The 27,835-nt window shown below is 36.0% G+C and overlaps 7 protein-coding genes across 12 annotated transcripts; 4 read left to right on the top strand and 3 right to left on the bottom strand.

Annotated features, from left to right (window-relative positions):
• Positions 1-30: 30 nt before the first annotated feature.
• Positions 31-3,571, bottom strand: AT1G12460 (Leucine-rich repeat protein kinase family protein). Of its 2 annotated transcripts, NM_001332037.1 has the most exons (3): positions 2,774-3,540; positions 1,933-2,356; positions 101-1,839 (listed from the first exon to the last, which is right to left on the bottom strand). In NM_001332037.1, exons 1-3 carry the CDS (start codon positions 3,084-3,086, stop codon positions 345-347), a joined length of 2,232 nt encoding a protein of 743 aa, NP_001321135.1. In that variant the 5' UTR covers positions 3,087-3,540; the 3' UTR covers positions 101-344. The 2 variants fall into 2 exon arrangements, with proteins under 2 accessions (NP_172708.1, NP_001321135.1); NM_101118.4 differs by having other exon boundaries at positions 31-1,839; positions 1,933-3,571.
• A 1,224-nt stretch (positions 3,572-4,795) lies between these two features.
• On the bottom strand, positions 4,796-6,885 carry AT1G12450 (SNARE associated Golgi protein family). The gene is made up of 4 exons (NM_101117.5): positions 6,033-6,885; positions 5,599-5,835; positions 5,279-5,496; positions 4,796-5,176 (listed from the first exon to the last, which is right to left on the bottom strand). The coding sequence occupies exons 1-4, from the start codon at positions 6,291-6,293 to the stop codon at positions 4,981-4,983; spliced, it is 912 nt and encodes a 303-aa protein (NP_172707.1). The 5' UTR covers positions 6,294-6,885; the 3' UTR covers positions 4,796-4,980.
• A 674-nt stretch (positions 6,886-7,559) lies between these two features.
• On the top strand, positions 7,560-9,368 carry AT1G12440 (A20/AN1-like zinc finger family protein). 3 transcript variants are annotated; one of them, NM_001332036.1, is made up of 2 exons: positions 7,560-7,981; positions 8,138-9,204. In NM_001332036.1, the coding sequence occupies exon 2, from the start codon at positions 8,467-8,469 to the stop codon at positions 8,971-8,973; it is 507 nt and encodes a 168-aa protein (NP_001321241.1). In that variant the 5' UTR covers positions 7,560-7,981; positions 8,138-8,466; the 3' UTR covers positions 8,974-9,204. The 3 variants fall into 3 exon arrangements, with proteins under 3 accessions (NP_001321241.1, NP_172706.1, NP_849652.1); NM_101116.6 differs by having other exon boundaries at positions 7,588-7,981; positions 8,430-9,368; NM_179321.3 differs by having other exon boundaries at positions 7,826-9,368.
• Positions 9,369-11,993: 2,625 nt separating this feature from the next.
• On the top strand, positions 11,994-17,072 carry ARK3 (armadillo repeat kinesin 3). Of its 2 annotated transcripts, none has more exons than NM_101115.3 (18): positions 11,994-12,435; positions 12,592-12,692; positions 12,777-12,899; positions 12,996-13,403; positions 13,483-13,636; positions 13,776-13,925; positions 14,040-14,128; positions 14,241-14,444; positions 14,535-14,678; positions 14,766-14,900; positions 14,983-15,114; positions 15,218-15,356; positions 15,447-15,539; positions 15,648-15,773; positions 15,866-15,991; positions 16,086-16,229; positions 16,297-16,425; positions 16,504-17,072. In NM_101115.3, exons 1-18 carry the CDS (start codon positions 12,237-12,239, stop codon positions 16,665-16,667), a joined length of 2,760 nt encoding a protein of 919 aa, NP_563908.1. In that variant the 5' UTR covers positions 11,994-12,236; the 3' UTR covers positions 16,668-17,072. The 2 variants fall into 2 exon arrangements, with proteins under 2 accessions (NP_563908.1, NP_001184972.1); NM_001198043.1 differs by having other exon boundaries at positions 12,025-12,435; positions 16,294-16,425; positions 16,504-16,916.
• A 4,505-nt stretch (positions 17,073-21,577) lies between these two features.
• On the top strand, positions 21,578-24,550 carry ACR8 (ACT domain repeat 8). Of its 2 annotated transcripts, NM_101114.4 has the most exons (7): positions 21,578-21,933; positions 22,417-22,462; positions 22,545-22,659; positions 22,743-22,810; positions 22,894-23,466; positions 23,569-23,673; positions 23,760-24,550. In NM_101114.4, the coding sequence occupies exons 1-7, from the start codon at positions 21,872-21,874 to the stop codon at positions 24,114-24,116; spliced, it is 1,326 nt and encodes a 441-aa protein (NP_172704.1). In that variant the 5' UTR covers positions 21,578-21,871; the 3' UTR covers positions 24,117-24,550. The 2 variants fall into 2 exon arrangements, with proteins under 2 accessions (NP_172704.1, NP_001321345.1); NM_001332035.1 differs by lacking the exon at positions 21,578-21,933 and having other exon boundaries at positions 22,318-22,462; positions 23,760-24,532.
• A 756-nt stretch (positions 24,551-25,306) lies between these two features.
• Positions 25,307-25,468, top strand: AT1G12411 (uncharacterized protein; the record flags this gene model as incomplete). Its single annotated transcript, NM_001123801.1, has 1 exon — positions 25,307-25,468. One exon carries the CDS (start codon positions 25,307-25,309, stop codon positions 25,466-25,468), a length of 162 nt encoding a protein of 53 aa, NP_001117273.1.
• A 66-nt stretch (positions 25,469-25,534) lies between these two features.
• On the bottom strand, positions 25,535-27,759 carry CLP2 (CLP protease proteolytic subunit 2). Its single transcript, NM_101113.4, has 9 exons — positions 27,641-27,759; positions 27,506-27,549; positions 27,320-27,392; positions 26,874-26,988; positions 26,652-26,789; positions 26,442-26,558; positions 26,266-26,334; positions 26,084-26,179; positions 25,535-25,972 (listed from the first exon to the last, which is right to left on the bottom strand). The coding sequence occupies exons 1-9, from the start codon at positions 27,688-27,690 to the stop codon at positions 25,835-25,837; spliced, it is 840 nt and encodes a 279-aa protein (NP_563907.1). The 5' UTR covers positions 27,691-27,759; the 3' UTR covers positions 25,535-25,834.
• Between the last annotated feature and the right edge of the window lie 76 nt (positions 27,760-27,835).

Genomic DNA, 27,835 nt, shown 5'->3' with positions numbered 1-27,835 from the left:
CAAATCAGAGTATTGCTAAGAGATACTGAGAGTGAATATTCTAAACTCAAGTCCAGAGAGATGATCACAATTTGATATTTTAAACTCAACATTTTAAATGTGTTTGTGACAAAGTATGAGTTTATGATAACTATAGGAGTTTGATCTCGCCTGTAGAATGAACTTTGTAATCCTGATCTATTTTCCCTCATCCTTAATAGTAGTATTCTCGGTGTGGTATTGTGTAAACCAGAGTAACAATTTCATTGAACAAACGTAAATCTAAAACTGGAAAATCCCAAAAGAATAAACTTATCTGCACATTTCCTATGCAATCTTTGCTCAAAAAAAGGGAAAAAGCTTCATCATGATCCAAATCCATTTCTGATTGATTCAAGAACCTGCACAACCTCAGCCATGCTCGGTCTCTTCAGTGGATTCTCGGACGTACAAAGGAGTCCTAACTTCATGACTTGAATCAGCTCATTCTCTTCAAACTCTCTCAACCTTCTGTCAAAACAATCAGAAGCTGAACCAGTCTCCAACAAATCCCTCACATAGTCTCTCAAGATCAAGACTTGGTTTTCCGATGGAGACTCCACCGGTTTTCTACCTGTAACCAGCTCAAGAAGAACCACACCGTAACTATACACATCGCATTTCTCACTCGCTCTCAAACTCTGCTGAGCTAACTCTGGAGCAATGTACCCAACCGCGTTGTGGAACTTCTTAGTCAAACCAAAGCTGTCCATAACCGGAAGAAACTTTTCTAACCCATAATCCGATAGCTTTGCCTCGTACCTTTCGTCTAGAAGAATGTTGGTGGACTTAACATTGAGATGAAGAATCGCCGGTTTACAGTCATTGTGAAGGAAAGAGAGCGCTTTTGCAGTTCCTAAAGCAATCTGAAATCTTCTGTGCCAATTCAAATCAGTATTCCCATAGCTTGAGCTGGTTCCCGGGAAAATTCTTAGGTGTAGATTATCGTAGAGGCTACCATTAGGGACAAACTCAGAGAGAATCAACTGCATTGTTGAGGAAAAGTAGTAACCTTGGAAAGAAGACAGATTCGGATGTTGCAAACCTCCAAGCCGTCCAATTTCTTGCTCAAACTCTTCTTGGTTTCTGATTCTTCCTAAGGTCTCAAGCTTCTTCACTGCAATGGAAACTCCTCCTTCGAAAGATGCTCTATAGACTGATCCAATCGATCCCATGCCGATTATATTTTCCTTGTCGAGCAAAGCTTTTGTACCTGCCTCCCAATCTTCATACTTTGAAGGCAAATTCTTGCTGAAAAGAACAAGCTTTCCAATTATCACACCGCTAGAGTCAATCGAAGACGCCAGTGGAGTGGTTTCAACTGTAAGTATTTCTTCATCTTTTCTCCTTTTACGAGCTCTTAGGTTCAAAGCAAGCACAATGCAGACACCAAAGAGGATGACAGCAGCCGCAATAATAACGATGATAACCGAAATGCTTAGAGCATCAGAATTTCTGGATTTTGCTGCAGCTCCACGTGAATTGCAGGGAGTTACAAGAGGATCACCGCAAAGGAAAGGGTTGTTCGAAAATGCAGAAGATCCAAAAGCTTGTATCATTGGAACAGGAGGGATAACACCAGAGAGATTGTTATAGGAGACATTGAAATGCGTTAGAGTATTCAAACTCCCGAGGGAAGACGGGATTGGCCCTGAAAGCGAATTCTGTGAAAGATCAAGAAACTGGACTTTGGAGAGGTTTCCAAGTTCAGGTGGGATACTTCCGTTCAGACGGTTTCGATGCAGATCAAGAATCTTTATGTTTGTTAAGTTTAATAGCTTCTTAGAGATCTTTCCTTCTAAATCATTCCCTGAAACATCTCTGCAACCAACAAGCAAACGATTAACAACAATGTGAGATTCAAACACAGTAACAAGAACCGATAAATTCTCGAAAACATCGATTAAAACTTACAGTTCAAGAAGTACTCTGCAATTGGATATATCCTCTGGAACTTCACCAATGAGATTGAGATTATGCAGATTCAAAACCTGTAGAAACTCCAAACTTCCAATATCTCTTGGTATCACCCCATCTATAGAATTATTCCCTAATCTGATCACTGAGAGGCTCTCCATCTTCCCAATACTTCCCGGGATACTTCCATTCAGCTTGTTAGACTCCAAATCCAAAAGCTTGAGACTTTTGCAACCCATAACACCAGTAGGAATCCTACCGGTTAACTCATTCGACGAAGCATCCAAAAACTCCAAACTTTCACTGCAATCAACTATCTCTCCAATCTCACCACCAAATCGGTTCCAAGAGACATTGAAATAAGTTATGTTCTTGAACGTAAGAACCGCAAAAGGCGCTAATCCATGAAACAAATTGCTTCCTAAATCAACAAGAATCAACCTCTGACATTTCTGTATCTCCTCAGAGACATCACCAGACAACAAATTGTTTCTCACTGAGATATATTCAAGCACAGGAATATCACAAATCCTAGGCGGCAACACTCCCTTCAGATTATTGTAAGAGAAATCAAATCCTACGAGGTTGTTACAGTTTACAATTGAAGCAGGGATTGATCCAAAGATATTGTTATGAGCCAGTGAAACAAATTTGGTCTTGTCACAGAACTTAAACAGAGAAACCGGAATCTCTCCGGTGAAACCATTTTTAGACAAGTCTAGAAACCTTAAGCTAGACAATTCACTAATAAACTCCGGAATCGGACCAGACAACGCATTGGAACTAACATTAATCGTCCACAAAGTTTGCAACTTGAAGTAATCCAACGGTAAATTACCTGTAAACCTGTTGCCAAACAAGTTCAGAACTCGAATAAACTTTAGATTTGACAATCCCGGAGCTAAGGTTCCGGCGAGACTTGTGTTCCACAGAACGATTTTGTCCACGAAACCTTGTGGGTTACAAGTGATTCCATTGAAGCTATTGCAGAGGTCACCATCGGAAACCCAAGAAGCCAAGCTGTTGTATGGATCGTCACTGATACTGCCTTTGAACTGAAGCAGAATGTCTCGTTCACTGATGGAATCAGAGCGAGAAGTTGAAATGTAGATGAAATGAACCAAAACCAGAAAAAGATGAACCTTTCTCATATTCAGCTCATAAACGGATCCTACCCAATTGACATTATCGGTTCATGATCCAAACCCGAACCCGAAATTAAACCCGAGCTCCAAATTGGGATTTGTTCTCTAACACCAGAACCAAGAACAAGTAGCTGCATTTATAAAACAAAACCGTTGATTTTTCTTGGGATTGAGCTAAAGGTGAGAACTTTTGAGCTGCTTCTGCATTTACTTAGTCATCCTTAACGGCTAGAAAATTTTACCGACCAAAGTCAACATTCTCAAGAAACGACAAAAGAAGAAAGAATCACAGATTCAAGAGTATTTGCAAGTTTTTGAACAAAAAAATGGACAAAAGAAGAAGGAATTTGTTGTCAGGCTAGTCTCATCTAAGCATTATAGAGAAGAGAGTGTGTGCCTTGGCTGGAAAGTAAACTGGTGAATGTATTAAATTCAGTCTTTCTCACACTCTCTGGCTTCCACCAAATGAAGAAGAAGCACGTGCCTGCTTTGTTCAATCGTCTATATGTGTATGTAATGGAGGAGAGTGTCTGGCTTGTCTGTACTTCTTACCAAAGCATTTATTCTCTCCTTCACCAACCATTTTTGCCATTAAATAATCCCTACCTAATTCTTTTCACAAAAATGGAGTATATGAATTCTCAATTTTTCATGAAGAAAAAAACAAGTAGTTATGGTCCCCAATCTCAATTGGTGGTTACAAACATATTGAATGCATGATGAACAGAGAACTGTACATTTAATATTCGATTCAAATGATGAGATGTTATTTGGAGTAAGATAAATTACTTGTGAAGTAAGAATGAATGAGTTATTTTTAGGCAATGTTGAATGTTACATGGCTTATGATGAGATCATTGAGTGAGAGTAGGTTTCATTTTGTGAAATGCTTGGGGTTAATTCATTAGTTGAGGTCCAAATCAAACTTTTGGAAACTAATGGGTTTTAGAAAAAGGGAAGAGAATTAGAGACAGAGACAAGTGAGTGACCAAAAGTAAACGTCTTTCTGTTATTTGTTTGTTTCTGTAGCTTTTGTTCTCTCTGTTTTACTGAGTTTGTTTAATCATTTTGTTCTTCTTCCTTTTTTTCCATTTCTTTCTTGATTGTTTTGAAGATATTATTGTGGTTTGAGACTGGTGTGCAAGACATGGCTCATATAGTAAACGGGTTTGCTTTTTTTTTTTTTTAAGGTCTATCAGAGACTTTCATAGCAATATTTTCACTATATGAAGCCAGATTTGCTCCTTTTTTCGATGATTTTCAATACTTATGCTTAATTTTAAGATACGCTATATATTTTCTTCACTCGTTACATCATTATTCAGACCAAGTAATAAAAATTGCCAGGAAATTATTCCTTGTTAAATACATCAAACGTATCATATGATCCATATGAAATTGATCCAAACCTATCCATATGAAATTGAAGTTGGCGCAGTTGGTCCGACGGCCCAATAACGTGGCACTAAACCCAAACATCACAGAGGTTCTCGCGTTGACTACTCTGTCAACAAAACCGAAACAGATGACGTCATCATTGACACTCAGCATCGAAGTTAGCTCCAAAGATCATTTGATACATAAATTTCATGGAACATAGGAGGACACACAGTCTTCATGGATCATTTTTGTTTTTACTTTTGAACAAAACCCAACAAGACATTGTTCCATGATACATAAGGTGGATTATATGCAAGGAAAGAAAAAGACTTAGATGATCTAATAAATATACATTGGAAATTTTCAAAATTCAATTGATACATATCATATATACAAGAGAAAAAGACATAAATATTCATTTTCAAATGAATAAGAATAACAAAAAAAAAAAAAAACATTATATATTATCAATTTCAAGATCGTGTTAGATGATGGTATGTTGTGGTCATGGTGAAAAGAGTTAATAAAGTATTGGATTTTGTAATGTCTCTACGTCCTCTGATTGCATCGCACTTAGCTTCTTCTTCGCATAGATTGTGCAGACTATAGTCGCGCTCGCAGTTACACAGAAGCCAAGAACATTCACGACTATCTCCACAACCGAAAGTGTGTGTCTCGTGTCTGATGCAACTGCTAGTGTCCTTAGCATTATACCCCTGCAAATATCCCAAAACAGAAAACCACCAGTCTTAAGATTCTGCAGAACATGCCTTAAACATTGAGACAAGAGACATAGAGAAAGAGAGAGAGGCATGTACGTGTAAATTGAGACAAAGATCTCAGGAACCATTCCAACAAGAGAGCCTAAGATATAAGGACCATAATGAACTCCAGTCGCTAAAGCGCAGTAGTTGTAAATGATGTAAGGAAATGGAGAGACACGGATTAGTGTGACTGCTTGAAACTGATGAAACCAGGTTCCTTCACCAGCAGCTCTAAGTATGGCTGCTTTTTTAGGGTATTTCTTCAACCATTCCTGCACAAATGACAAGAAAGAAAAAAAGTCCAAATTGATCATCTCATGGTACAAGCTTAATAATAAGTATCCGAACAAAGAGTATGGGATGATGATGCTTACTTGCATCTTGTGGAGGAAGAGATGTCCAATTAAGAAAGGAAGAGTAACACCGATGGAAGCAGCTGATAAAATCAGAAGAAACCCTTTTCCATAACCAAATGTAAGACCAGCCATCCACATGGAAGGGGAAGAAGGAAGAAGAATGCTTGGAAACAATGCCACTGAGGCAAATAGTAGAAGACCGAGAACCGGTATGCTGAATGTGTTTCTCACCCAATTTATAAATGGAATCAGCTCCTGAAACAAATCACACCAACATTAATGATGATAAATGAATAACCTTCCTTATAAACACATACTCATACATGTAATTCAAGAACCCTAATTTTCAACAATTAAAAACCCAGCAGAAACCAGAATCATTATGCATACCCTAATCCAATCAAATGTAACCAATAAGCATCAGATCTTCGAGAGACAAAAAAAAAACGAACCTTTTCAATCAAAAAGGGACCAACCCATTTGATGATAACAAAGGCCAATGAACCCAAACAAACGACCAAGGAGATCAATTTCACCCAGAACCAGACAGAAGTAACCGATCCTATCGGACATCTCGATGATTCCGCCGATGATCCTTCATCTTCTTCATTTGATCCTCCTCTCAATTTCAGATAATCACCATTATCGGAATCTTCTTCGACTCTCAATTTCAGCTCAGGCACCGTCCCATCGACGCCATTGCTGTACGTCATAGATCGATGCGAAGATAAAACCAAAAAAAGTGAATCCTTTTGGCTCTAAAAAAAATATCTCAAAAGTTTCCGTCAGAATCGTTATGCACCTCTGTTTGTTTTCCTTCGGTTTCTCGAGAAAATTAAACCGTTAGATCAAATGTTGTGTTGATCGGAGAGAGCGAATGGGGTTAGAAGAAAGAATCTTTATTATTCGTTTCCGTTCTTAGCTTTAAAAACTTTTAAAAAATGATATCCTTATAATTAGGTGGTTTAGTTTCAACTTATTAAACCGGTGTCGTAGTCAAACATGTGGAGACATATGAGTGGCTAATAGCTGTTGCTCCGTCACGAACCACCGATAAATGTGTAAGCAGAGTTGCTTTAGACCGGCGCTTTATTTTCGCTTTGCCGTTACGGTGCGTACATACATCGTACTGACAGAAGAAATACGTAACATATTTAATTATTGAAATTTAGTTGCTTGAAGGCAATTTATATATATTACGGAGCATAACATAAAAGAAAACGAGAGGATCGAACAAGAGAATGAAACGCAACCAAAGTTGATACTTGTAAGCAAAATATAAGAACAAGACTCCCTGTAAAAATGAACATATCGATAGATGATATATAGATTAGATAGCTACGTTTTGAAGTATTAATACCATACCAAAGAGGAGCATAAGAACTAAGAAGCTTATGGACCCTATAAACAATTCACAAACTATATCAAATTTAATTTGGTTGTGGACCTTATGGTCAGTATTGGATCCAAAAAAAAGGATGCAGTCGCGAGTGAGAGTCGCTTGCTAATATAACGTCTTGAATGATAGCGTTCGATGATTTTGGATTTCGATTAGTCGTTTCCAAACCAGATAAATGGAAATTGAATTAGTCTCGATTTTAAGGACAAGCATAAACAAATTATAGCTCAAGATTAGATATAGTGGTGTCCAAAACACTTTACGTAAATTAAAACGATTTAGTCATGTTGATATTTGCAAGTAAACTCAGTGAGAAAAGACCTGACCACTTTTAAAATCCGGTCGTTTTAGCGAAGAAAAGAAAGAGATAATTGAAAAGGCCCAAGGAAGAAAGAGTACATTTGGAACAACATATCATCACATTCCGATCAAATCAAAAGAGCGATGGACTAATCGCGTCGGGACAAACGCGCCACCTTTTTTCTTTATCCTACTGTTACGTCACCGTCCAACCAGCTAAGCATGTCCCCACAAACCAAACCCGGTTCATATAAAACCGATTATCTTCACGAACTCGAACCAACTTTATCGTAATCCACAAACACCATAAAAAGTTGATAACCCCACCCATTTTATATCCACTTTATCTCATCAAAAAACTTCCAATCACCACCGTTGGATTAGTAAACAATGGCGTCATCACTCTCCGATTGTTTCATCGAACGAATATTATCAGGGATGTATTAAATCTTCCGTGCGCCTTACCGCATATGAATAAACCATTTGACCACAAAGACAAATGCAAAAGAACTAAAAGAGTCTGGTTTCTGTTCTGTCCTAATTTCTCTCTGGCGAAAGCTAAGAGGTTTCGGTTACGGTCTCCATCTCCGATCAAATCACGAAGTTTCTATCGGAAATTTTCAGTGATACATACCGTCAGAGATTTTCTTTACGAGAGAATTGTCGCCGACATACTAAAGCAGAGTTTTGGGTGGGAATTAGGTAAATATCTTATTGGTTTTGTTCTGTGCCGATATGCAGATTTGTGTTCTTCGTTTGAATCCTTCATCTATTCTTGAACCATTCGATTTAAGTTTTTGACGGCGAAGATTAAACAACTCTTATCTATCTCTTTTTTGTCCTTTTTTGCGCCGGAAGGGTAAAGTGGTCTTTGTGAGATAGACGCTGACCTGGTCTTAAGTGTTGACAAATGACGCATTTACTCTTCGACTTTATAAAGAGTTCCAAGGGTATTTTAGTCATAAATGAGAAATAATTTTAGTCTTTCTCGCTTGAGAAACAAGCCAAGAATCTCCGTTTTCTAAATCTTTCGATATTGTCAATTTCCCTTTATTTTCTCGACGGAATCATAAATAAAAACCCTAAACCTAAAGTCACAAATTCATTCTTCATCTGTTATTCACGATTTGTGTTGTCTTTTCTTTTGCAGTAAGATTTCGACTTTGGAATTGGGAGATCTTTCCATTATGGGTTCTGAGCAAAACGACAGCACAAGCTTCTCTCCTTCAGAGCCAAAGCTCTGCGTCAAAGGATGTGGCTTCTTCGGATCTCCATCGAACATGAACCTCTGCTCTAAATGCTACAGAGACATCCGAGCCACGGAGGAACAAACCGCTTCCGCTAAAGCCGCCGTCGAGAAATCTCTAAACCCTAATAAACCCAAAACTCAACCACAACAGAGCCAAGAAATCACTCAAGGCGTCCTCGGATCTGGATCGTCTTCCTCATCAACGAGAGGGGGTGATTCGGCTGCTGCTCCGTTGGATCCACCGAAATCGACGGCTACGAGATGCTTGAGCTGTAACAAGAAAGTTGGCGTGACGGGTTTCAAGTGTAGGTGTGGAAGCACTTTCTGTGGAACTCATAGATATCCAGAGAGTCACGAGTGCCAATTCGATTTCAAAGGAGTTGCGAGAGAAGCTATTGCTAAAGCTAATCCTGTGGTGAAGGCTGATAAGGTTGATAGGATATGAATTGGTGAAGAAACTGTTGTGTTCTCTTTTGTTTTTTTATTTTCAAGTCTCGTGATGTTGGTGGTTTGGCTCTCTGTTTTCTGCTCTTATTATGGTTTTATTTGCTTTTAGGGTTTCTTAGGAAAGGCCTTAGATTCTGCTATTATGTGGTTTCATGTTTTGCAACATTGGATTTGTTGTTCTGTAATAAAGTGTTGGTTATATTATGAAATTGTGTTCTTATTGGTACCAGCTTACTTCTTCTTACTTGGAGAAGTTGAATTGTTTGCAGATATAGGATTCTCTTGGTTATGAGGCTTATGAACTAGTTGGGGGTCGTAAATAGCTTATGGTGGATAAAAGTGTGTAGCTTGATAGTTCTGAAACTAAAGATGTCGTATAGAGCTTATGGTGGATTCCCCTGGTTTGTTTATAGTGGACGAACAAGTTGGGGTTTGTATATAGCATTATAGCTTATGGTGGATAAAGTATGTAGCTTGAAATTTCTGAAGCTGAAGATGTTGTTCAGGGTATCTTTATCGAGTCATGGAAGATTTAGATGTGTCTTTAGTTTAGGTGTTAAGTGTCCTTGATTGAATGAGTCATTGATTTTGCTTTCTCTGTCTTAGCTGGAGAAAGTAGTGTTCTTCTTACCTGGACAAAGTTTGATTCACTTAAGAGTTGTGGGACTTAGAGTAAGTGGAGTTTTTATATAGCTTATGGTGGATCCAATGAAGTAGTCAAAGTAGTTTACCTATATCGAACCATGGCAGATTAAGAGATGTTTAGGTGATAGTGCCCAGTGATTGAACGAAATCAGTGATTTTTGCCTGGTAGTGGCAGTATGCTTTGATAGCTTAAGAAACTTTAAAGACTTGAGGCTCGGTTTTGGCCATGATCGATTTGTTTGAACTAGTTGGGATATTCGGTGTTGTAGTCGATGACTGTAGATTGAATACATTCTGTCGTTTGTGTATACATATTCCCTAGCAATGATGCTCATAAGATTATTTCCCTGTGCTTGTATGATCTTCATCTCGTTGGGGTTATGTTTAAAGTGTAACCCATCAAAAGTTTTTAGCAAAAAGATGGAATAGTCAATGCCAATGCAGATCTTTGAATGGTGTGTATTGAACAATGTCAATATCCACAATCAAGTGCACTAGTTGCATCTGATCTATTTTTATAAAAGAAGTATCCATCCAAATTTTTTATATACTGTCTTCGCATACAACTGATTTTGATCTGAAATTTCACTAGATGAAACTGGATTTGATTTTCAATACGGTTTCTAAATTGTCTAAACTATGAAAAACTGTAACAAACAAAAATTGATATCAAAACTTAAGACTGCAACCGACGAGTTGAGGTAGACTATGAAATGATAGAACATATGTCCTTGGTGTGGGTAAACTGTTGCTTTCACTTTCACTTTCACTTCTTGATGGTTACATTACAATATTGGGTCCATTTTTCGGATCTTATCAACCAATTTACAAAAAGCAAAGAGAGAAAAGCAGTGCACTACAGTTTTCTTTATAAAACTTAACAAATGAACATGTAGACTTTTAGTTTTCAACTGTGAAACATGTTTTGTACTTCTTTGCTTTAGGCTTTATTATTTTTCTTTCTTATACATGAAAAAATAGTGGAACAATGAAGTACTTACTGCGACATTGCAACCTTTGGAAAAAACCACTTTCAGGCCATGATGCAATATCGAATGATCTGACGTTGCATCAGTCGTATAACCTTTTGTAATTCATAGTTTTACCCCTAAAAAAAAACAATTTTATATGAATTCAATTTTCGATTTTAAACATAAATTTTCGATTTTGGACATTTTACATGTCTAGAATATCTCCCCAAATCCTATGATCAATATAATAAACAAATAATGCTGAAATTAGAAAGAGAAATAACAAAGTGCCCTTTTATATTTTATAGAAAATAACTCTTTGTTCCTTGAATATAACTCACTTTAGTAAAGTCTCTCATTGAAGAAGGCCCCTACATGAATACTGAATAGTCTGAGTGCTTTGAATAAGTTTCCCTCTTTATACATCAATGCTGCAGTATATACACACTATAAAGCACCAGAATGGCAAAAAAAAAGGTTTCGTTTTACATTTGATTATGAAATATCAGAGATGTGTCAATTGGGTTAAGAATTCACTATTTGAATATGTTCAAATTTTGTTATTCATTCTTTTCTTATTATGATGGTGTTTTTTGGTTTGGAAGGATCATGATGTTTGAACCAGGTGTAAGCGAACTACAAATTTTATGAAAAAAATCGAATCATAATTTTGATCGAACAATTATTTTAATGTCGATCCAGAAATTTCCATTTTAAAACTAAACTATATTGAGTTAAAATTTTCATATACTAGATTCAATTCATCTCAAAGCACCTTTTTGTACATATTGTTGTTAATGAATTGATTTCCTATTTTCTCCTATTATATTTTAATTTATATTCTATCACCTTTTTTTTTGGTTCGGCCAAAATATTTGAAAGGAAAACTCTTTTCATTGGGACGATTTGACAAATATACTTTTTCTATGGGCCCTTGAATCCCTTTATTGTTGTTATTGCCTTTTCTCAGTCCAAAACCTTTTGTTCTTTTAATTGATCTTCCTATAATTATGCTTTAAAGAAACGAATTCAAATTTAATATATAAAAACTCATTCAAAGTTCAAACCAGTCCATCTCGACAAAATGTGTTTTACAGTTTCACAACATATGTGATAAGGACTAAAATTTTGTGAATTCAAACAAATTTGTAGTTATCTAACGATCTTATGACTAAACACATACACGAGTTTTGGAAAAATGAGATTGCTACAAATAGTAAGCAATTAAAATGGTCACATCTCTCGTGACAGGGTTGCTCGAATAGCATATTAATAATGAAATGATTCACGCGGAACAACAACAAGCGTACGGTAGATGGTCCAAACGGGGTAAATAACGGGACCAGTAAAGGGCATTTATGTCAAACCGGTAAAATAGTTAGGACACAAGTTGATGTAAGTTTTAACTGTGTCACGCCTTCTTACACGATTCCCTCCACTTCACTCAACTCTTTCTCTCTCTCTTCTCTCTAAATTTTTGCAATCTTCCCGAGAAATTAAACTCCGTGAAAGAAAAAAATTAAAGGAATTTTCTCGGGAACTCATAAAATTGTGGAAACACAAAAGAAGCTTCTTTGTTTTTTGATACTCTCCCAGAGAATTTGTTTGGTCGTTTTTGGATTTATGCGTTTTTTGAAGTCGAGAAATGTCAACGACTTCAGGAACCGGAGGTGTCAGTTACAGAAATGGAACTCAAAGAAGCTCACTCAGAACTCAGTCCTCTGCTTCTACTTCCTCCGGTGGCCAGAAAGCTTCTGTCAAATCCAAGTCAGTCCTTAGAAAAAGCAGCCCCGCCGCACTTGGTGGTGGTAGCTCTAAGTCTGGAGGCGGTGGCGACGCCGGTGGTAAAAACAAAAATCCTCTGTTCATCTTTTTTTTTACCTATAAATTTTCACTGTTTAGTTTTTTTCTCCCCAAAGATAGAAACTTTATGATTGATGTGTTTGAGATTATAAATTGGTTTTCTTATTGTTGTTGATTGTGATTTTGTTTTTTTGAAGTTCCTGGAAGAGTTCGAGTAGCTGTTAGATTAAGGCCACGTAATGGTGAAGAATTGATTGCTGATGCAGATTTTGCTGATTGTGTTGAGTTACAACCAGAGGTACAGTGTTATTTATATACTAAAGTCTGGTTTTTGAAATGTGGAGAGAGCTCAATTTTGTGACTTTCTTGTTTGATTCTTTAGCTTAAGAGGTTGAAACTCCGGAAAAATAATTGGGACACTGATACATTTGAGTTTGATGAAGTGCTTACCGAGTATGCTTCTCAGAAGCGAGTTTACGAAGTTGTGGCTAAACCTGTTGTGGAGGTATATAGAAGTTGTACTAGACCTTCATCAGTATCCAGTTTTTTTTATTGTTGTTGAAAACATTCTATGAATTTGAGTCTTTCTTTTTTGGTATAGGGTGTTTTGGATGGTTATAATGGAACAATTATGGCCTATGGTCAGACTGGTACTGGTAAGACATATACACTTGGGCAACTGGGGGAAGAAGATGTCGCTGATCGTGGAATTATGGTCCGTGCTATGGAAGATATTTTAGCTGAAGTTTCGTTGGAGACGGATTCTATATCTGTCTCCTATTTGCAGCTTTATATGGAGACTGTACAAGACCTTCTTGATCCGTCTAATGATAACATTGCTATAGTTGAGGACCCGAAAAATGGAGATGTGTCTCTTCCAGGTGCCACTTTGGTTGAAATTAGGGATCAACAAAGCTTCTTGGAACTACTGCAACTCGGAGAAGCTCACCGGTTTGCTGCTAATACCAAATTGAACACCGAGTCATCCCGTAGTCATGCTATTTTAATGGTGAATACTATTGATCATGACTTTGCTTGAAGAGTTGTTAGTAAAAAAACTTGTGTATTCATAGTCAACTAAACTGCAGGTAAATGTTAGGCGCTCTATGAAAACAAGAGATGGTTTGTCAAGTGAAAGTAATGGAAACTCCCATATGACTAAGTCTCTCAAGCCTCCTGTTGTCCGGAAAGGAAAGTTAGTTGTGGTGGATCTCGCTGGGTCAGAACGTATCAATAAATCAGGTTCCTCATCTACACTTTGATAATAACCATCAACTTGAACTTCAAAGTTGATGGTTATTCAAGTTGTAGTGAATAACTTTGTGTTGAGATTTATCTTTTTCTTGAATCTGAACTTTTGTTTGTTTATATATTTTACTAGGAAGTGAGGGACATACACTAGAGGAAGCCAAATCTATCAATCTCTCTCTGAGTGCACTGGGGAAATGCATCAATGCACTTGCTGAGAATAGTTCTCATGTTCCATTCCGTGATTCAAAGCTAACTAGATTACTTAGAGATTCATTTGGAGGCAAGTTAATATCTGCTTTAGTGTAGGCATTTGTATATCTTAGTATTAGATGATAATATTATTGGGATTATTCCAATGTTTACTATGTTGACAAGTGGCCTATTATCTCAACAGGCACTGCAAGAACCTCCTTAGTTATTACAATTGGTCCATCACCACGACATCGAGGAGAGACAACAAGCACTATAATGTTTGGGCAGAGGGTAAGAGGCCCGTAGCTTTGGACTTATTTTGTTAAAATTGGTATATAATAGTATAGTCCTGTTGAATTTTTGTGTTCCTGGTTGCAACGTTTAACTTTTTTGTTATTTATAGGCAATGAAAGTGGAAAATATGGTGAAGATAAAGGAAGAGTTTGATTACAAAAGCTTGTCTAGAAGACTTGAAGTACAACTAGACAATCTAATTGAGGAAAATGAAAGACAGCAGAAAGCATTCGTTGATGAAATCGAAAGAATAACCGTAGAGGCGCATAACCAAATTTCTGAGGCTGAAAAGAGATATGCCAATGCTCTAGAGGTGAGTTCATTTTGTAACGTGATGGAACGAGACCTTTGCTATAGAAACGTCTTTTTGGTCTATGGATTCACTCATCAAATCTTTGTGTAGGACGAAAAGCTAAGGTATCAGAATGATTACATGGAATCAATAAAGAAGCTTGAGGAGAATTGGTCAAAGAATCAGAAAAAGCTTGCTGCTGAAAGACTTGCCCTTGGAGAGAAAAATGGCCTAGACATCACATCAAATGGAAACGTAACGTCTCTCGTTGTGCATGATATTTTTTTCACGTTGCAGCTATAGTCTCACTAAACTTGGCTTATACATATATTTCTTATACAGAGATCAATAGCCCCAGCCTTAGAGGAAGTCTCTGAACTGAAAAAGTTGCTTCAGAAAGAAGCTCAATCAAAGATGGCGGCTGAAGAGGAAGTGAATAGGCTTAAACATCAACTCAATGAGTTCAAGAAAGTCGAAGTATACCCCGAAAACCTTGCTTTTATCCTTCTTGTTTTGGTTTGTTTGTGGATTATTCATTTTCAACTCTGTAATTACTTAGGCATCAGGGAATTCTGAGATCATGAGACTCCATAAGATGTTGGAAAATGAGACTCAACAAAAGGAAAAACTAGAAGGGGAAATAGCGACATTGCATTCTCAACTACTGCAATTGAGTCTTACTGCTGACGAGGTAAAGAACACACAGTCATCTTTCATGTATCAAAACTTGTTCTCTCTTTTTCTTAGTTCAAATATCTGGCCTGTTTTACCCATTCTTTATATATTCTTGGCAGACTCGACGAAACCTTGAGCAACATGGTTCAGAGAAAACTTCTGGTGCTAGAGATTCTTTAATGTCTCAGTTAAGACTTCCTCAAATCCAAGATCCAGGAAATGCTGAGAAACCTCCTGTAGCTAGATTGTTTGAACAAGGTAATTTCTGACGTTATCGGTTGGTTGTTGTCGGTTCATTACAGCAAAATATATAATATCACACCTTATACATACGTTTGCCTCTTGAAGTGGGGTTGCAAAAGATATTGTCTCTGCTTGAAGCTGAAGATGCTGATGTGAGGATTCATGCTGTCAAAGTGGTAGCAAATCTGGCTGCCGAAGGTTTTCTTTCTGCAATCTTCATTCTTGTGACTTTTTTTTTATTGCCTTACCATTAACCATTTCGTGGCCTCATTATTTCTATGAATGTTTATTGTAATGTAATACCAGAGGCAAATCAGCAGCAAATTGTGGAAGCTGGTGGTCTTACTTCCTTGTTGATGCTTCTGAAAAATACAGAAGATGAGACTATTCACAGAGTTGCTGCTGGTGCAATCGCAAATCTTGCAATGAATGGTACATAATTGTGGTTCTCATGGGCTAAATTCTTTAGTTGATCATTTATTTTTTGGTCACGAAACCAAGTCATATTTACTTTTGTTTCTCAGAAACCAACCAGGAGCTGATCATGGATCAAGGAGGCATTGGTTTATTGTCATCAACAGCAGCCAATGCTGAAGATCCTCAGACCCTTAGGATGGTTGCCGGAGCCATTGCAAATCTATGTGGAAACGGTATTTTTCGTTTTTTCACTTTATAATGAAAAAGAACTCATAGACTATATATTGGTTAAATCTTGAAATACATTGGACTTTCTGCGTCACTCAGATAAATTGCAGACAAAACTAAGATCAGAAGGAGGTATTGCAGCTTTGTTGGGAATGGTCAGATGTGGACATCCTGATGTTCTTGCACAAGTTGCTCGCGGGATCGCAAACTTTGCGAAATGCGAGTCAAGAGCATCAACACAAGGTATAAAAAAAAACTTATTTAACATATCGTTATCTAAGAATGATTGACTAAATGCATCACTTAGCAGGAACTAAAAGAGGGAAATCACTATTAATAGAAGACGGTGCACTCTCCTGGATTGTACAAAACGCCAAAACCGAAACTGCAGCCATAAGGAGACACATTGAATTAGCTCTTTGTCACTTAGCACAACATGGTAAGTGCATGTGTTTATATGTACAAACATATGTACAAACTGATTGACACTACTAACACACAATTTTGAGTATTGCAGAAGGGAATGCGAAAGAGATGGTGAAGGAAGGAGCAATGTGGGAGCTGGTGAGGATCTCAAGAGATTGTTCGAGAGAAGACATAAGAAGTCTTGCTCATAGAACTCTCACTTCAAGTCCTACTTTCCTCACTGAACTTAGACGTCTCCGTGTTGATATCCGGTAAACCGGTTTAATGCCTAACTTAACCGAACCGAATTGCGGAATAAAGAAGGGTTAATTCAAAATTCAGAGAGACGAAGATATGTATGATTTTGTTTTTACTTATGTTTAGGGTTGTTTGTGGGGTTTTTCGTGGCTTTGGCATTTCTTTTTTTTTTTGGGGTTGGATGTGTATATTATTTTGGTGGGTTTTGTTTGTGTATATAGGACGTAGTATTGAATTAAAATAAAATTATTTTCTATGTTGGGTTTTATTATCTATACTGTTGGAATGTGATTTTTCGATAGTTTGTTATTTTATTTTGGGAGATTAATTTGCGTAAAGCAGAGTAACTCTGTTTCTTGAGAAAACAAAGTAGATTGACTTTCAATCCACACTAAGTCCAAGCATGTATACAAAAACTAACAGAAACTATCGGCCTGCACAAAAAAGTGTATTGTCAACTCCTAAAGTAATCAAAATTAATGAATTATTTCTATTTATTTAGAATTTTCATATTTTCTATTATCTCTCAATTTTATTTTATTTTATCTCGCAGCTGGTTTTGACAAGTCTAAACACACAATCTAAAAAATGTCGGCATTTCTTGAACAGATTAACACTCTTCAATAATATTTATAAAAAAAAAAAAAATCAGGACTTGGTAAAAATTTTGAAGTATTAACTAGAAAGTCGTGGGATTATTAACCTGAAACTAATTTTACTTATGAAGCGGCAACTAAAAGAGTCGTGCAATTGCAAAAGATCATCCATTGAATCGTACACATATTTTCAATTCAATTTTTTGTTATAGACTGGTTAGTACGAATTTGTAGTTTTCGATCTTTGTAGTTAAAAATAGCAATAGAGAAAAATAAATGGTTTAAAAATACAAAAAACATGAGCTCTGAAGCGGCGTGATAGAGTACTAGCGGTGTGTACCACTCCTAATTACTTGTGTGTGCTTTTAGCCTTCTGCTTCGTCACTACTCAACAGCTAACTCATAACATAGATCATGCTGTACTTGTGATAAAAAAAAAAAAAGTTTGCTTCTTTATATTGTATATGCAAAAAGTCAAATATATTTTTTCTTAGCAAAAGTCAAAACCTACACCATATTTTATGAAACAAAAGTCAAACTATTCTTATTGAACAAAAAAATATGGAAAAAAATAAAATAATAATAAATATGGCCTCTTCATTACTCCTCAAACATCTCACTGGGATCACCAAACACAAAATGTAATGCAATATGAATAAATAAACTCATTATAATATTCGGCCTAACAATTCACTTATAATATTGAGGAATGATAAATCCAACAATTTAACTATATGTCATAATTTTTATGAGATAAATTAAAGATACAAATGATTAATTTACCCATCACTAAAAATATTACAAAGGATCATTTCATTTTATTTTTATTTTTGATGAAATAATTAAAATCTATATGTAGGTGAAATCATGGAATCCTCAACATTTTGGACTGCTACGATTAACAACTACAAGAAGAACTACTCAACTTTTCTTTCATTGTTTGCTTTGTTGATCTTTTCGAATTGAGTCTTAAACAAATACTCACTTGGATTAGTCTAAAAGCGTTTGAATATGTTAGAGACACATTTACATGGTCATCAACGGACAAAATCCAATAATAGTCAAACTTTGAGAGTGTGGTAGTTTCAATATTCTTTTGGACGGCTAAGATCTTAGTATAAATTAAGGGAAGATCCTTAGATCCGCGAAGTTCTCCTAAAACTATGGAAATTTGTCGACAGTTGTAATACGGAAGAGTCGACATTGCCTTATTCGTATCTCAGTTATAAAATATAAATCGGCTATATGCCTAATCAATCTCCATTTACAACTATCATTCTATCGAAATGAATAAACTATTCAGCATATAAAATATCTCTCACTAAAATAATACGAAATATTTCAAGTTTTTGTCACGTCCGAGGAACAACATGCCCCTTGAGAGTAATGGTGTGATCTTTGTAGAAGTTTAATATAATTTGATCTTCCCGACTATCTCTAACAATGATTTAATAACATCTTAGAATATGTATAATACATATACTAATTTATACTGAGGTCGTGCGAATATCTTCCCGAAATTGGAATTTGAGCTCATTTATGATCTACAAACAAAAAAAAACAATTGCTGATTGATGAGATTGAACAATACAATATGAATAGCTTATGGACATGAAAAAGCTGTCTTGGTAGTTAACAATATTATTGGAGCTACAAGTTGACAAACAAACTCTCCTCGAACAGAGATATCCTAATAGTCTAATAGATCATGCAAGTATATTACAATTTGATGCGCATAATCTTGATATGATATTTGCCAATACATGAGATGTAGCTAACACAACTATATGTCTATATCTATATACTGATGTCGCATGCACTTAACCCTAAGTATCATCCAAACGCAACATTTTAGACTTCTTTGATCAAAGAGAGGGAAAACATATTCAAATTTGGCGCTAAAACACTAATCAGTCAAAAAAGCAACAACCGAACTTTTGTCTCAGCCAAAAGCACTTCTTTTTCTGGTTTACATTGTCAATTACGAAATTGCCCAATGGATATTAGGTTAGGGTAGGTTGCACTGTATTTAGAATCAAAGTTAACATCCTTGCTATAAAAAGGAATTTTCAATGCTTTTGAAACGAGAATGTATGAGCTGTCTTAGCTACGTCAGCTAATTCTCCTCGGGATTTTTCTGTCCATTCAACGTCTTGTTCCTACGAGTTACACAAAGGCTGTTTTTTTTCTTGTGGGCTGTGTTTTTTTCCCTTTAAGCTCCACATATTTTCTTTAAAACAAATCGAATTATTCTTAAAGAAAGTCACGTAAAAAAGATTATCATAAAAATAAGAATTTATCGGAGAATTAACGACACCGACCGACCCAACCAAATCCTCGTGGACCCGTTTTCTTTTGGTTGATTCTGTTGCCTTAATCCATCGTCATGATCTTAATATGACGTGGCTCCCACCGGTTACCTATTACCGTCCGTTCCCGTTTCCGGCGGAGAATCGTTCACATTTTCCCGCTAAATCCGACGTGGAAAGACAGAACAAGAGACAAAATAATTTTTAAAAGAGCCAAAATATTTTCGATGTTTTATTTTGGATGCACGGAAAAGATCATAACTCTTTGTAGTTGTTCTAAGATTCTCCGCCTACATATTTCGATTTTTGTCACATTTTTAATTTGCAACAGTACTACTATTGGCTGTCGAGTTATAAAACTTAAATCAGATTTTAATACTCACCAAATTGTCATTAATGAAAAACTACGCATTAATAGCTAATAAATAGGGGAGAAGAATCGTCTTTGTCCGTTAAGCTTGACGAATAGTTAAATGCTTCTGCAGCTTTTGGTTACTGCAACGCACGTCCAAGGATGTATGAAACTAAAAAACTCACAGAGTCAGAGAGAAGTGTGTCGTCGACGTGGCAAGATCTAAGACCGAGCATGATTCAAGATCGTTAAGACATGTAAACTGCACGTGACATGGTTCAGGAAGAAAGTGGCCCATACGTGGGGCATATTCGTATTTAATACGAATGATCTCATTAGATCCTTATGTAATACACTTGTTTCTTCTCAAAAATTCTTCTAGTAGTAGCATCTAATCCACATAATAAGATAAGAATCTTATGATATTTGGATTCTTATATATCTGTTTTACAGGAAAGTTAAAACAAAATCACGCTTATGGACGATCAAAAAATTCCAATAAAGTTGATATATGATATTCCATTTTTAGGAGTTTTTATTATCATAAGATTCATAACCAATTTTAAAATTGGTATATAGGCTAGGTTCGGTAAATTGAGAGTAATGGGTAGGTCGAGAAAAATCATCTCATCAACGTGAGTATCACGCGCGAATTTACTTTTTTCTTGCGGCACCAATTAAATGTCTCCACGTGATTAACCCCTAAATTCTCTCGACGAAAAGACAAGTTTGCCACTCACGACACGCTTAAAGTGACACTCTCTCATGCCAGCTTTTAAGTAGGTCCCATAAAGATCTTTCTCTTCTACTATAAAGTACGCCTCTCGATTCCGAGATTCTCAATGCTAAGAAGACTTAAATACCCTTATAAAGCAAAGAAACCGAACCAAATACGAGGTTATTACCGGAACTTTGTTTCGAGACAAGTACGGACTTTGAAGAAGCGCGTATAGATCACGCGCCAATGTAATGAGGTGTGTGAATCGATGAACTAGAAAAGAAATTTCTCATCTTAGCTATGAAGCGAGTATCATTTGACGTGGGACCTTTAAGATTATGACACGTGGCCTACCCTGGCCGTTAGATCGATTATTGTCGGGAGAGGATCATGGTAGAGTGGAATGCACGCAAAGTAAAGGAAGAACTAGAACAGGTGGCGTCCTAGCTGGACAGTTGAACAACCAGAGTTAGGGATCCATTGACACGTGGAGGGATGGTTGGTTTTTTATTGGTTTCCCTTATGATGGGATTTCTAACTAATTCCGGGAATATTTAATAGCTAATTTAACCTTTTTTTTTTGGGATTTGGTTTCGATTTCGATTATTCTGTGTTTTGGAACCAAATAAGTTAAAGTAGAAGTATATATGTATATGAATGGAATATATAAAAGTACCATAAATAAAAAGATTTGGATTGACTGACTAAAAACTAAAAATCCTCATTTGGTAAGAATTAATAGTAGTAAGATAAATGGATTAGTGTTTTGTTGGGTTTAAAACTTTAGAGGGAATGAATGATGGTTATAGAAGCATTTTTAAGGTTTAAAGATAAAAAAAAAAAAAAAAGAGGATGAAACATTATAAGTCCAACTAAAGGAGACTTTTAGCAATTAGTAACATGCGTGAGACGTGGTGATCCATGTGACTTTTCTTTTCTATATAATTTGGAGAGATATATTACCAACTTAATTTAAATATTTTATTTTTATCCATTATATATATAAATATAAGGAGTCTCAGTGTATGGAAGGATTATGTGAAAGCGTGCTTTGTCTATCATTCTAGAGAGAGAGAGAGAGAGAAAAAAAGTAACAGTTTCTCAGACCAATAAAAACGGCACCGTTCATTTAGACAGAAACGCTGGTGAAGAGAGATTTTAGATGTGTTAATTTTGCTGGAATTCTTTAGAAGAAGAAGAAGAAGAAACAGAGGTTGAAAACGACGGCGTATTAGTTTGTATCAGAGATGGCGATGAAGGGTTATTTGGATGAGTATGAAAAGCTTGTTATTAGGATGAACACTCCAAGGTTTGTTTTCTTCTTCTTCTCTGTTTTTTTTTTTACAAAATTTTTCTTTAAGAACAGAGCTTTAAAATTGAAAAACTTATATTTTAGGTTTCTTTTTGTCTCGTTTTTTTTTCTGGTGGGAAAATTCTCCCGGAAAATATATTTTTATCAGTCCGGGAAAAAATCATTTTCAAATGTTCACAATTGAGTTTTGAAATTTGAAATTTTTTTCTTTTCTTTTTTGGTCATCGTTTGATTTACTTTTTGTTTTTCCAAAATATATATATAAAATATTTAAAAGTTTGTACTTTCTGTCTTCCTCAAAGAAGATTTTTCCAAATTTCTTTGCTTGGCCTTATTTTTCATCAACTTGAATTTTTCTTATTATGACTTATCTTCTCTAACATTTAATTGATAAATAAATCCCATTATTGTAGATATTTAATTTTATTTTGTCGGAAAAGAGAAAAATCTAAAGCAAATTTTCCTACATTATTATTACAGGGTCGTTATCGACAATGGTGTTTGTTCTTCAGCGACAATCGTCAAGGTTAGTTTTTAATATATTCAATTTTAATTAGCTTCAGCCAAAAGATTTAAAAATTTAATATTTTTCCTGGGATCTTTCACAGGTTGATAGTTCAAGAAGAAATGGGATATTGTTAGAAGCTGTACAAATTCTCACAGATTTGAATCTCTCCATTAAAAAAGCTTACATTTCTTCTGATGGAACATGGAACATGGATGGTAATAATATATTTAAATTCAATTATCTTTCTAATTACATTTATATAACTTTGTTTCCTAATTCGTTTTCTTAATTACTGCAGTTTTTCATGTCACTGACTTAAACGGAAACAAATTGAATGACCAGAGCGTCTTGAGATACATTGAACAGGTAATTTTAAGATTCATGAATTTGTTTCAATTCAAGAACATAGTTTCTAAATATAGAATCTTTTTCTTTTCTGATTTTCACAGTCGATCGAGACGGTTTACTATGGAGAAAACATTGAAGTAAACGGTTTAACAGCTTTGGAGTTAACCGGAACAGACCGAATCGGTTTACTATCTGAGATGTTTGCGGTTCTCTCTGATCTCAACTGTGATGTGGTTGACGCTAAGCTATGGACACATAACGGTAGAGTTGCTTCTGTGATCTATCTCAAAGATTGTATCTCAGGAGCTCCGATTCTCGATTCTCACCGGATATCAAAGATCGAAGGACGGTTAAAGAACGTTTTGAATGGCGATAACGATGTTAACTCTGCTGCAAAGACTTGTGTTACTGTGGATTCGATGATGCATATCGAACGTAGACTTCATCAGCTTATGTTTGAAGATAGAGACTACGAGAGGAGATCTAAGAAACATGAGAGATCTCCAATGGTGGTTGTGACGGTTCAGAATTGGGCTGAGAGGGGTTACTCTGTCGTTAATGTTCATTGTCGGGACCGGACCAAGCTTCTATTCGATGTGGTTTGTACGTTAACCGATATGGAATATGCTGTGTTTCATGCTACTATCAACACAGCTGAAGACCAAGCTCACTTGGTATGTTTCTTGAAATGATCTTGTAAATTCGTTTGATGAATTGATGTTTTTTTGTGATTTTGAGCTAATAGAATCTTTCCTTTGTTTGGTTAAACTGTTCAGGAATTCTATATCCGGCATAAGGATGGATCACCGATAAGTTCGGAAGCAGAGAGGCAACGAGTGATTCAATGCTTAGAGGCTGCAGTTGAAAGAAGAGCACTAGAGGTATAATAACACTATACTGAGATTGATTGATTTTTCTGTTGTTTAATCGGAAATCTAAACATTTTTTTGGTTTGGTTTGTCTTCAGGGAGTGAGATTAGAGCTGAGGCATCCGGACAAACAAGGTTTACTAGCGGAAGTAACGCGGACATTCAGAGAAAACGGTCTGAATGTTACAAGAACAGAGATATCAACGAGTAGCGACATGGCTACAAACATATTCTATGTAACTGATGCAAATGGAGACGAACCGGACTTCAAATTGATTGAATCGGTTAGGGAGAAAATCGGTTTGGAGTGTTTGAGAGTGAAGGAGATGCCAACAATGTATCATAAGAAGGGAGATGGAGAAGAACAACAACAAACCAAAGCAGTGTTGGTTTCACTTGGAAGTTTGGTTTGGAGAAATCTATTCAACTTTGGTCTTATCAAATCATGTTCTTAAATCTTTCAAATCTTGGGTTGACCGAACCACCGGTTCGATGAAATTCATCCTTTGAGAGGCACGCGGATTTTGTTTAAGAAGTCTGCTTGCCTTGGAAAGGATAAACCTTTTGATTCGTGTGGTTTGATAGGTTAAATTTTAAGTTAGGTGATGGTTTGGTCATGTCATGTTATTGTAAATATAGAAAAAGAGGAGAGGGATGATTAGAAATTCAGAAATTGCTTACTTTTTTTTTATTGTGGGGTTTTAGATGAAAGAAGAGGTTGTACAAAAGTTTCTAAGATTAATTATTTTATTACATTTGTTTTGTTAAGTTTTTGTGTGTTGTTAGATTCTTAGTGGTTGACTTGTATTGTCTTAGTGGAATATTATATTGTTTACAGGTTGGATTCCAATTATGGAAATAACAAAGATGTGGTAATGATTTTTCAACACATGTCCCATGACTTTGAGGCGAAACATGTTCATAAATTCTTACCAACGGACCAACGCCATATTTCGTATGACAATGAATGTTATTAAGCAAGTCCAAATGTCCAATACCTTACTAGAAAATTGAGTGAAATTATTTCAAATGATCTCTTATTATGACTTATGAGACGGTGTTGCTTCTCGTTGTTGAATGTTTGTCATATAATGACCTTTTTGATCTATATCTTAATGAAAATGCGTTTGTTGGAAACTAAGAAAATATAGTCGTATGTTCTAGACTTTGAATATTGGAACTTTCCATCATAATTTTCCAACAAGAAAAAGCAATATAGGTAGGTAGCCAATAAAGCTTTTGGTGGGGTGATTCATTCATGGAGTAATTGGGGTCTCTTGTCTTTTTTCCCACGTTGCTCAATTTTTTATATAATTTTGTTAAAATTTTAAATTCACAATAGTTGGTGGTAGAAAGTGTAAATATAGATTATTAATGTCATTTTTCAAAATCAAAATCTTGAAAAAATCATACAATGTCCATCTCCAATCCTGTAAAAGTCTACAAGAATATTTTTTAAGTAATATTTTTTGGAAATGTTTAATCCAATGATCCATCTATCTACAATAATAATATAGTTGGTGTCGTTCTCATGTATTAGGTCTAAGTTGTTAATTAGTTTTATGCATCAATTTTACCGACAGCTTTTATGCTATCACGTCAACTACTTATAAATTTTTGAGACTAAGATTTAAATCACTGAGGCATGAGAAAGAGAAACATCATCCAGGAAGGAAGTGGAAAGCAGTACAATCTTGCAGTAAATTCGTTTTCGTTCTTACAGATTCAAGCAGTAGCAGGTATAAGCCCAGTCCAGCACCAACTAACGCCTCTGATTCTTAGGACCTCTTTTTTAGGCTATACATAGCATTATGTTTCTATAGAGGCCCATTATTAACATCGGCACAAAGGCCTATAAGCTATAAAATTTGACTATTGAGCCATTTTACGTTGTACTACCATTACTCCCAAGTCAACATACGCGTTACTTCCCCCACTAGACAGAAAAATAAGCAAAGAGTTCATGTCTTGTTCTGCTTCAGCTTCTGTAATGGCGACTATATGTTGAATTTTCCAGGGAAGTCACTTCCTTTACATCTTACACAGCAGTTTAAAATGTTTGTAGAAATCAGATAATCGGTGGAATAAAAAAACAATAATCAGTGATTTTATTAGGTAACAATCACAATAACATAAAGATTAAAACTTTTGACATAACAAACAAACAAAAAGACTAGCCTAGCCCTGCGCTTTCGTCTTGGCGAGGAGCGTCTTCTTTGATGCGCGGTGGTCTAACAATCTTATCAATAAGTCCATACTCGATTGCTTCCTCTGCATTGAACCTTTTCACCCGGCTCAAGTCTTTGAAGACCTGTATCATCGTCATCAATCACCATCATTATATGCACTCAGAATCTATAACTTTGATCAAAAACAGTAAATAAAAACTATTGGATTTGGTAATTGTGAAAACAAAACTAACCCTTTCCGCAGGCTGGCCTGTATTCTTGGCTAGTTCATTGAAGAGGTAGTCTCTTATCCTTGAAAGCTCTTTTGCTTCATTTTGGATATCATCAGCCTGACACAATTTTGACCATTGAAATAATGAATTTGCATAATTTTGAAAGCTTTTAGTAGAACAAACTCGAAAGGCAGGTTATTTACCTGACCACGGGCTGCACCAGCTGGTGACTGGAGGGCGATTCTTGATAATGGCATCGCAAATCGGTGACCCTTTACACAGCAAAGTAAACATCATAGTTCAATTTCCAAGTATACACAGTCATTTTAACTATAGAGAATGATACATATATGATTCAACAAATGTGAAAAGAAATCACCTTTTCTCCAGCCGCAAGAAGAAAACCTGCAAGGTTGTAAGCAAGCCCAACGCAATGTGTCCCAACCGGACTTTTCAAGCTCTTCATTGTATCATAGATGGCTAGACTTGGAGTAAGCTACAAAAAGAATAAACCTTTATATCTTTAGCTTCAAAATTTGAAGAAATGTAACCAAATATGTAAAGAATAAAGAATGAAAGAGAAACTTACATCACCACCCGGACCATTTAGGTACATATAAATCCTCCTCGAGTCATCAAGAGTATCAAGGTACAACATGGTTGCTAATATCTGGTTGCTAAACTCTTCATCAATGTTTTGTCCAATGAAGATTACACGCTCTCGATACTGCAACAAAAATTGAAGTTACAAACTTTCCAGTGACCATGTAAAATGTATACACAAGATTATTTACAAGTCGAATATACGTACAAGGGCATTCCATATATCAACCCATTGCCAAGTCCCTTCTTCTCGGTTTCTGTAGGGTACTCTCGGTGTTCCTATTGGCATCATCTTTACCCGTGACCTGCTCGCTTTCCCAGTCCTGCAAACACACAGAAACCACACTGAGTTGTGAAAGACAAAGCTAATGAAGCATCACATTTAACGGCAAATGACCGTTCTAACGGGTTCTAATATCAGCAAACCAACCTAATTGTAATTCACTTGTTATGCACTATAAGTCTTTAGCTCGATTTTCACATCTCATCAATCATTTCAGGAATTTCAATTACAAATCAAGTATAAGTTATGTAAATTCTCAGATTGGAGCAGCAAAAGCCCTAAATTTTAAGCAAAATTGAACAAGAGGAGGAGCCTCCAAGCAAAAACACCAAAGTCTCGAATCATTTCAGCAAAAGAAGAATTCACATTACCCAGATTGCAGACTCTTATAAACTCTTCCATAGAACTCCTTGTTCAAATTCTGATACCCACTTGCCAAAAAGCCTGAACAAATTCCGACAACAATAACACCAACTAAATCAGTTCCCTCACATCTCGCAGACCAATTCGATTAAAAACATGAACTTTCGGACATATTAAGAGGAAAAGGAACAAACTTGCAGATTGAGGCTTTAACCCAGAATAAAGCTTGATGCTACAGCTGCAAAAAGGACATAACAAAGCAATCAGATGCAAGTGAATATGTGTGAACAGAGACAAAAGTATGTAAATTTAGATAAATTGAAGATTACCTCGGACTCAGAGAAGGCTGGTGAAGCGTTGTATTAAACGAGACCGCCATGGTCGTCGAGCGTGTTAGAGCCGAACACTAGATTTTTTGTTTGTTTTATTTTAAGACTAGAAGAAGTGGAAAAGCTTACATACAGATTGGGTAATTTGTTGAAGAAGATTGGTTTATTGGTTTGCTTAACCGAATTGGTTCACAT

This window comes from Arabidopsis thaliana (assembly GCF_000001735.4).
Source record: "Arabidopsis thaliana chromosome 1 sequence".
Classification (NCBI taxonomy): Eukaryota; Viridiplantae; Streptophyta; class Magnoliopsida; order Brassicales; family Brassicaceae; genus Arabidopsis; species Arabidopsis thaliana.
This window is presented reverse-complemented; position numbering and strand designations above follow the sequence as displayed.